The sequence below is a fragment of the Papaver somniferum genome, unplaced genomic scaffold, assembly GCF_003573695.1.
Source record: "Papaver somniferum cultivar HN1 unplaced genomic scaffold, ASM357369v1 unplaced-scaffold_137, whole genome shotgun sequence".
Lineage (NCBI taxonomy): Eukaryota > Viridiplantae > Streptophyta > Magnoliopsida > Ranunculales > Papaveraceae > Papaver > Papaver somniferum.
In genome coordinates, this window is record NW_020622934.1 from 15196311 (window position 1) to 15206192 (window position 9882).

General features: G+C 35.1%; 1 protein-coding gene across 2 annotated transcripts; it reads left to right on the forward strand.

Annotated features, from left to right (window-relative positions):
* Window positions 1-3349: 3349 nt before the first annotated feature.
* Window positions 3350-9042, forward strand: LOC113334786 (protein REDUCED WALL ACETYLATION 2-like). Of its 2 annotated transcripts, none has more exons than XM_026580987.1 (16): window positions 3350-3677; window positions 4690-4781; window positions 5226-5369; window positions 5480-5536; window positions 5616-5688; window positions 5859-6017; window positions 6379-6528; window positions 6613-6868; window positions 7000-7121; window positions 7247-7333; window positions 7425-7513; window positions 7611-7673; window positions 7832-7888; window positions 8021-8117; window positions 8209-8367; window positions 8678-9042. In XM_026580987.1, exons 1-16 carry the CDS (start codon window positions 3645-3647, stop codon window positions 8681-8683), a joined length of 1644 nt encoding a protein of 547 aa, XP_026436772.1. In that variant the 5' UTR covers window positions 3350-3644; the 3' UTR covers window positions 8684-9042. The 2 variants fall into 2 exon arrangements, with proteins under 2 accessions (XP_026436772.1, XP_026436773.1); XM_026580988.1 differs by having other exon boundaries at window positions 5232-5369.
* The last annotated feature ends 840 nt before the right edge of the window (window positions 9043-9882 follow it).

Consider the following 9882-nt stretch of genomic DNA (forward strand, 5'->3'; position numbering starts at 1 on the left):
CAATAATAAGATCCTCACAGAACTGTATCAATTTCTAAAGCACAGACAAATATGTATTGCAAATTAATATGTTTTTCAGTAGAGACAAATACGTACTGACAGTTAATAGCTTCAAAAACAAAAATATGTTATCAAATTTTTTAAAGTACATACAAATAATGGATTACCTCACATTCAGAAGTGTCAATATCCTTTAGGAACTCGGTACATATATTTGTCAAATTCCATTTAGCAACTCTCGGCACATACATTCCTTGAGGTTTCATCCGTCAGTAATTGAACTGGTCTAACCAAATGGGTAACATACCAAAGTTGTAGTGAAACACACCAAACAATGTCATCTAACAGAGATATGTAAAATTTAAACCTAAAGTACATATGTGAAATATAATGTCAGAATAATACATATCTATATATACCGACTAATATTGGACTGTCACAATATGAATCTAATACACAAAAAACTATAAAAAGATTATTTTATGTAAGTGAAAAATCTCACCAGCAAATAGGTAACACAAGCAGTAGTCTCTTCCACTTTATACTTATTGTTATTGAGTTCTCCCTCTAAATGGGAATGTATCAGACCTGGACACGGTACATTATTTCCGCAATATAGCCAATGTGTTTTTCAGTCAAGCTGAATGCATCTTTTGTAGTGAAAAAAATGTGATGCACATAAAGAGGCAGATAAGCCTAACTATATCTGCACCGTATACATTTTATTATTCTTTTTCACTTTCTCGATCTTCTTCACTTGCTTCAACATATTCACTTGCTTCATTGGCTTTAGCATTTTCGCTTTCAGTCTCTACATCATTTTTACTTGCTTGTTATTCTTCAGAAAACTACTTGAGTTCAGTGTACTTATCAACAGGTCTAAGATGACTTTTTGAATCCTTGGTATGGTGACATTGTGATCCTTCTTCACAACAACATGAAAGATCCTTTTAATGAACTCAGATTGACGTGATCGACCAGTTGCCTCCAGCCTAACGTCTTCATACTCCCTTCTCGGCATTCTTGGCATCCCAAGAATAACTCCCATTTTTTTTGTTATTGATGTCAGGACATGTGTTGTTCTATGCATTACAAACTGAAATGTCAACTCATTTGGCACTTGGCCTGTCTTATAACAACGCAACAGTTCAGTGACTGTTGTTTAATTATTCTTCCAATGTTATTGATCATAGTTCGTATACCAAGATATTAAGAATAAATGACTGTACGATGCCTCACTTATCTTTTGCAACTGTTCATCACTGAATTCAGTTTCGCAACCTTAATTTCTTTTACAAGATCGAACAGACCTTTTAAATCAGATATGTACAATTTCCTATGTTTTTTTCCAGGTGTTTTTTTTTTCTTTCTCTTTTTGGCGCTCTTTGTACTACCGCATAGTCAACAAGCATCAGAAACCTATCCAATTGTAGGTGTTGATATGTATTAGTGGGCAACTGAATTATGTTTCGTATGACAGAATGAGAACTAGATGATATTTATTTTTAAAGTACTATCAGGTATGTAATATTTACAGACTGTCGAGGGGGCATCACCCCTCGTTACTAGTAATTTTTCATCACCAATACCTTTTTTTTTATAATACTGATGTTCATTCAATCATCATTATATACTTGGACCACAACAAGATGTACTCAAAGCAGAAAAGATTCTTATTCAAGTATGAAAGATGTTTTAACATAGTACATATCAATATGTACTGATGCTATGTAGAGCCTAAAAAGAGGTTTTTACGTAGTACATGTCAATATGTACTATTGCATCATACAGTATCAAATAATGTACATAAACTAACAATTCATGTTATTTTGATTATAAAAGACTGTTTTACATAGTACAACAATACATATCAATATGTACAATTTTATTTTTAGTGAATTTAGATTTAGAAGTTATACCTTGTTTGCGTAAGATGGCTTTCATCGTTTTTGTTGGTGAACGAGTAACGATGTTTCTCTTTCGTTTTGTTGTTGATAGAGGAGTAACAATGTTTATCTTCTTTTTCGATGTTGGTGAAGTAACAACAATTTTTTTTCTTTCTTTCTGCTGGTGTCAGACTTAGTTCTTCAATTACTTATGTTATTGTTCTGTTGATCTTTCTTGTTGTAACCGTTTCTCTCTTTTTGATAGTTTCTTCTGACCAAATTGGTGTTTTAATTTTCCGATTTGGTTTTTTCGTTTGATTTTGGTTTCTTTCTGATTAAATTTCTTATGATTTCTTGCGTTCTTGATCTTCGGTTTTGGTTTTATAACTAGATTTAAGTTTTTTAGGTGCAAAATCGTACCATAGATTTCAGTTTTCAAGAGGAGGTTTTTCGATTTTTCAGTCCTCAATGAAACAAAGAAACTGAAATAGAGAAACTGAAAATCGTGAAAAACAAGAGTGATTTTGAGACATGTCTGTTGTCACATGTGAGAAATAATGGGCGGAAAAGTAATTTTCAGTTTTTGGACCTCCGATTAGTTGGTTATTCCGATGAACTATATGATAACTGGTACCGGGCTTTTTGGACCAGCCAGCAAATTTTAATTAATTTTAATCCATCTGGATGGGCATACTACCAAAATGATCATTATGGGATGTCTAATTCAAGCTGAATTTGGAATTGGTGAGGTGTCTGGTAAATTAGGTGGTAAAAATTTTCGGGCCCAAATGAACTCTTATTGCATGTGAATTGCAGTTTGGACAATGTGTATGGGATATTATGTCCGTCACCGGTAAACCAATTTATTTCTAGCTAACCACAATGACCCTAAAACTGTTTTGATAACAGAGAAAGGAAATAATTATGCGGAAAATGATTTTATGGAATCAGTTTCCTGGGATAAGGAAAGACTTTCTGTAAAATTAAATTAAAAATATATCCTAAACAACGTTTTTTTTTTAATTCTATTAAAACCGATTTTTGATCAAATGACGGAAATCCGTGATTTCCACTGAAGAATGACTAATTCCATGGAATTAACTCCCCCAAAGGAACAGTAGAAATTATTATCATAGACCCATATATATATATGCATTAAAAGTTTCATAAGTTAATTCTCAATTTAGGATTCAACTGTGTATACTTAATAATTTGGACTGCCGACCACTGCACCCATTTTCTGACACATAATTTGCAAAACCTCAATTTGGACAATTTTCTATTATACCCCAGTGCTTAATCAACCCCTTAATGAAACTCCATTAGTCATCGTCATGAACAAAACATTAATGAACTTCCATAAATGAATGCATTATTGGAGAAAACAAAAGAAAGGCTATTACCGTAATTCCTGAGACCAATTAGTTTATCATTTAATCAAATCTAAATCATCGCCACCATCAGAATTTAGGAATTTATCCCTAGAAGGCAATAAAAAACAGAACCACCGTCATAAGCGAGTGAGTCGTATCATTTACGTATTAAATCAGTGTTTTCTCTCGACACCAAACCAAATCTAGAGGATTCCCTCACTCGTCTTCCGTACCCGAGTCAACAACAACTACAACAACTCTTCGATCTTCATTCAGATCTCAAATCTCCTCCATATTTGTTCTTCAAATGCTTCTCGATTTCAAGATTTAATCTCCGCTTCAAAACAAGAAATTGAAGCAGGAAATTACAGTGTTCTCCAACAAAATGGCGATCGCTGGACCAATTACTCCTGGCCAGGTACTTGAATCTGAATTTTCAGATCTTTGTAATTGTGTATGAATTCAGTTTTAGTTGAATTTCATGAGTGGAGATTTTAAATTATCGAAATTCTAAGTTGATTGTTAAAATGTGATGTGAGATTTTGATTACTGTGGTTGTGAATTGATTAAAAAGATAGGATGGTTTGAACTTAAATCTGATCTTGGTTTTGTAGTAACCAGAATAGGATGGTGACATTTTAGTAAGATAGTGAAATGTTAGTAAGGAATCTGGGTTTCTTGGATTAAATCGATTGGATCATCAATTCTTTAGAAGTGAAACCAGTTGAGATAGTAAGATATGTAGTTTATGATTGTATTGAACTATCTGTGAATTCAGTTTTAGTAAGGAATTTCATGGATAATATTGAAAGAATGTCAGTTGTTAAAATGTTAAGCTGATTGTTAAGATTTGACGACAGATTTAGATGTGAATCGTTGGGAAATCAGGTTTATATTGAAATTTGAATTTGATTTTGTGGTAGTCAAAGTAAGGTAGCAATGTTTTAGTTAAAGTTTGAATTATGTAAAACAATTGAAGATAGTAGTAAGGTATGTAGTTAGGACTTGAAAAGGTTCTGTTATCTTTAGTCTATTCACTGTGGCCTTCAAGACTGTTTTGATAGAGTCAGTTTTGTAATGCCCAGTAGATGTTTAGTTCATGAGGCTCTTTCAACTCGGATCATATAGTCAGTTTTCTGTAGGTTGTGTCTCGTTTGATTTCCAATTTATTCATCTTCTAGCAGAGTATCTTACGTCTAAATTAGTGTAAAGTAAAGTCATGTTCATGTTTAAGATTTAGTTATGATGATTTATGAGCTGAGTCTGTAACATATTGATATCCGTGGATAGTTGATAGTTGATATATCGTGAAAATGTTCTAATGGATCTAAGTGCATGGTTATTTGTTAGTAAATTTTTTATCTGTTCCTTCTATGCTTTATTGAGGTTTTTGAACCAGCACCGTAGTTTGATATTTGACTTTGTTGCAGGTATCATTTTTCCTCGGAATAATCCCATTATTTGCCGCAACGTTATATGCTGAATGGTTGGAGTACAAGAAGAATTCAGTGTCTTCAAAAATGTGAGTTATCTTTAACTTTGAAGACCACTATTTCTTTATTCTGAACAATACACAAGCTACTTAAATCAGCAGTTTGTGGTAGATACTCAGCTGGTAATGGAACTAATGCATAAGAGTTGCGAAACACAAGTGTACAGACTTAGCTGTAAATACTAACCAAAGAACACTTGAAAACTCCAAATATTTTCCAGCCTACACGAGATGACGAGAATGTTAGAAGTGACATGTACGTAGTCATATCTCTTGACATCTTCCTCTATTACCTTGACCCCTTCATATTCTCGTTATCTTCTCATGGTTGTGGATCTGGAACTCCACAGAGGGGCTGGTTTTATATTCAGTTGCTTTTGCCTCACAAAACATGTGGGAGTAGAGACAGCATATTTGACTCCAATGGTTTATGTTTTCCCCCTTTTTATTACCCGGTGACCGAAATTCTTGTAGTGGCAGGCTTTCTGACATCAACTTAGTTGAATTGGAGAAAAATACGGTCAAGGACGATGACAGAGCTGTTTTATTAGAAGGTGGAAATCTCCAGTCATCTACTCCAAAACTACGCAGTTCAAATGTGGCATCTCAGCTTCTCAGGTATACAGATGCATCTGGCACCCTTCAATTTTAACTTTATCTTTTTTGTTTTCATGATTTTAGCTAGAATGATGCATGCATGTTTGGTACTCATTTTTGGAACTTTTCAGATTATTTCTGATGGATGAGTCATTCTTGGTTGAAAATCGGTTGACATTAAGAGCCATGTGAGTGAATCGCCTTAATCCTTCTTAAACTTGTGATATGTCTTATGATTGTATTTCTAATTACATCTGTGATTTTCAGATCTGAATTGGGCTTGTATCTGGTATGCTTCTACATATGTGATCGTACAGATATTTTTGGAGAGTCAAAAAAGGTGCCATTCCATCCCTTTGGTATCTACAAGCTTCCCTGTATACAAAAGTGCCCTTCTATATGTGATAAAGTGTAGAGTCTACTTCTTGATTCTATTTAAGCACTGTTGGTAAGATCCTAAATGCTAGCACCTGACTAATTTGATTTTCTTTGAATATTTTCATCTTGCAGAGTTACAATCGGGATCTTTTCCTGTTTCTCTATTTCCTTCTTATCATAGTTTGCGCGATCACTTCTTTCAAGATCCATCAAGATAAATCACCAATTACAGGGAAATCTATACTCTATTTAAACAGGCATCAAACTGAAGAATGGAAAGGGTGGATGCAGGTTGGTTCTTTATAAAGCTGAAGTTTATCTTACAGAAAGTCGTCCGCATTTTCAATATACTAGAGGATAGATATAATGTAATCTTTGTCAGTAAATTTTTAGCCAACTTTGTAGGCTGGATGTTCAAAGATCACTCAATTTCCTCAACCTTCCATTTATTTGCATGTTGATTTAGAGCTGGGCATTTTGTTGTTTCATGATCAGTAGGGTCATACAACAAGATTTATTTAGAATGTCTGATGAACTTCATTAGGTATAACATCCATGCATTATTCGTCAATATAACTTATAATTGAAGATGTCGGTCTTGGTTATTGTTGCATGGCATACGATCTTACTCTGTTCAATCTTTTTTTTCCAGGTATTGTTTTTGATGTATCACTACTTCGCTGCAACAGAAATTTATAATGCAATCCGCATTTTTATCGCTGCATATGTGTGGATGACTGGGTTTGGTAACTTTTCCTATTACTATGTCCGGAAAGATTTCAGCGTAGCTAGATTCGCCCAGGTAATTATTCCGTCCTGCTTAAATATCATGCTTGCATAAGTAATCATTTGTTCCTGACCAAGTGTTTGTCGTATCTCATTGCAGATGATGTGGAGGCTTAATTTCTTTGTGGCATTTGCCTGCATTGTCCTCAACAATAGTTATATGTTATACTACATATGCCCCATGCACACCCTTTTTACCCTCATGGTCTATGGTGCCCTTGGTATCCTAAATAAATACAATGAGATTGGATCGGTGATAGCACTAAAGATGGCTTCCTGCTTCTTGATTGTTATTTTGGTCTGGGAGGTCCCTGGAGTATTTGAATTCATATGGAGCCCATTTACATTTCTTCTTGGTGAGTCACATGCTGAAGCTCTATTTTTCAGTAACCAATTATCAATATGTATATTAGAAGGAAAAATAAAGAAATGGGAAAAACCCTCCCTTCCTCAAATGGATTAATGCTGAATCCGGATAACTCTACAGGTTACACCGACCCGTCGCATGCAAAAGGACGATTTTCCCTCTTGCATGAATGGCAGTTCCGCTCAGGGCTTGATCGTTATATATGGATTATTGGCATGATTTATGCGTACTATCACCCAACAGTAAGATGATATACATGCATCTTTGTTCTTGAGATGGCATATATCTTCTGGCATTTCGTGCTTTATAGTGCTTATGTGCTTGACTAAGTTTATACCATTGCTAAATTTTTAGCTATACTGATTAGGTTGAGAAGTGGATGGAGAAGCTGGAAGAGTCTGAATTCAGACGTAGGATATCTATTAAATTGGCTGTGGCGTCTGTTTCCTTAACGGTGATGTGCAAAACTCTGTCACATATTTATTTTTACAAGGTTTCATCCCATAAATCCAGTGTCTGACAAAAGTCCCTCTACAAAACTGCAGGTTGGGTATCTGTGGTTCGAGTATATATACAAGTTGGATAAAATTACATACAACAAGTACCATCCTTATACATCATGGATTCCAATAACGTACGCATTTAATATTTTGACTGGCTTTTCATCCACTTGATACATACAAATTCCATACAGCTAATTTCTTTTCCCCCTTTGGTTTTTATTGAATCAGTGTTTATATTAGTCTGCGAAATGTCACTCAGCATTTTCGGTGCTACTCCCTGACCTTATTTGCGTAAGTGGTTTGTTGATAATGCTCCGATTTTCATCTTTTGTGGTTTAAAAGCAGTTTCATGTAATATCCAGTCTACCGGGCATTAATATGTCTCCCCTCATATGTACTTTGTCTTTGGCTAACATGAAATCTCTGAATTTATTGTTATATCTTTTCAGATGGCTTGGGAAGATTACATTGGAGACCTACATCTCGCAGATCCATATCTGGCTAAGGTAAGCTCAACCTAATCAAATGTTTCCTGTGAATCACTAGAATGGTGTGGGGTACCTTAGGATCTTGAGCTGACATGCCTTCTTTTTAACTTAACTTTCTTCTAGTAATGAACTTTTCTTGCTCACATGCAGATCTGGCGTACCAGATGGACAGCCTAAACTGTTGCTGTCTTTAATCCCAGACTATCCAATGCTCAACTTCATGCTTACGACTGCCATATATGTTGCGGTATATACGCTCAAGATATCTTCAAATAAGTAGATAAATTAATTACGTAATGGAGAGAGTATTGATCTGTCTTTTACTTGCTTATTTGCAGATTTCATATAGGCTATTCGAGTTAACAAATACCTTGAAGACGGCTTTCGTCCCTAGCAAAGACGACAAACGCTTAATGCACAACATTGTCGCAGCTGGAGTGATCTCAATTTCCTTGTACACTCTATCATTCGTTTTCTTGCAAGTTCCACAGCTGATGGTAAGTTTGTTAATGCAGCTGAGTCTTCACAACAAAACATAGACATAGATCATCATATCTCATTTTCTGTTGTGAATTGTGAATCTAGAGGTTGACCATGAGATCGATTTAGAGAGCAGCTAGCCATTTGTCGCCCGAATTGCTACTGATATGAAATCTTAACATGTCATCTAGTGCTTTATTTTATGTTAGAAATTTGAATAGACCAATTACCTATATCACACTTTTTTCTTTTATGTGCTCTATATTGAAGCGTAATATGTCATACAGTGCTTACTCACTTATCTTCGTGTCACAACCAAAACAACAGGGATGATGGGACAGTATGGAAGATATGAAGATAGCAGATAGTAGATAGCTCGAGCAGGCTTGATACTTCATGATCACTTGGGAGGTGGTAAGAAGTTGTTAAAATAGCACAGAGCTGAGAATAGAAAAGTAATTGTATTAGTTTTACTACCTCCTCTTGTATAGGAAAGGGTGAGTTCAACCTCCAATTGAGGTCTTCTTCGTTTTCTCTTTCTAGACAATTTCTTTGAATTATCATTATCCAAACACACAAAAAAAGCAATGGAAAAAAGCAAAAGTTTTACAGTTCTCATGCAATTGTATTGTGAGTAGAAATTTGTTGTATTGGTGTAACATGAACATTTCAATTCAATCCTAATTTTGCCAGCTCTGGTTCTACTGCTGCGGCTTGGCCAAAGCCAACATTTTTAATGTCAGCATCGTTTTCCAACCTAAAAAGACATACGAAATTCTTCATTCTTCGTGATTTATGCTATACTGAGGCATCCTAGTAGTGGTAGTACAGTATCTTTTAGTTCCATTATGCAAATAATTCTTTGTGTGAAGAGATAACCTGATCTTAATGACAATGTTTGATTTTTTGAATTTTGTTTACATATTCCTGTTTTATTTTTTGAATTTGGTTCCTGCTCATTGATTTTGAGTTGTCACTACACAATAAAAGCTCGACCCACGTTCATTGTGAGAAAAAGAAGCAAGGTAAATTAAGATTAGGAGCTAACCACTAATCAATCCAAGTCGAGTTCTCTGTATCAGTAAAAGTTCGACCAGTATGGTTCAATGCAGGTGCAGTTTGAGTACCAGCCTTCTATATCAGTAAAATTCGAGGAAGAATGTCGACTTTCCAAAAGCCCAAAACTACCTGTTTCAAGACAATAGAATGAAGTGTAACAACTAACACCTTCCCCGTTCAATGTTCATGCATAATCTAGGAAATGGGCTTTGTTCTCCGTGAGACTATTTGCCATTTGGAGCAATTGATGAGAAACATGACGTGCAGCTGATAAACAACATATATGCTATCCCAAATTCTTAATTTTAACCCAATGCATCTGGGACTGGGACTCTGGGAGGATCCAATCTAAAAATCCCAAGCAACTTTCCAAGACGTCACAATAAAAAGCTCTCCACCACACTCAACCAAGAAACTTGGATACGCAGCACTAAATTGCTGATGAGGTTTTTCGAGAACTTCCCAATCATTAT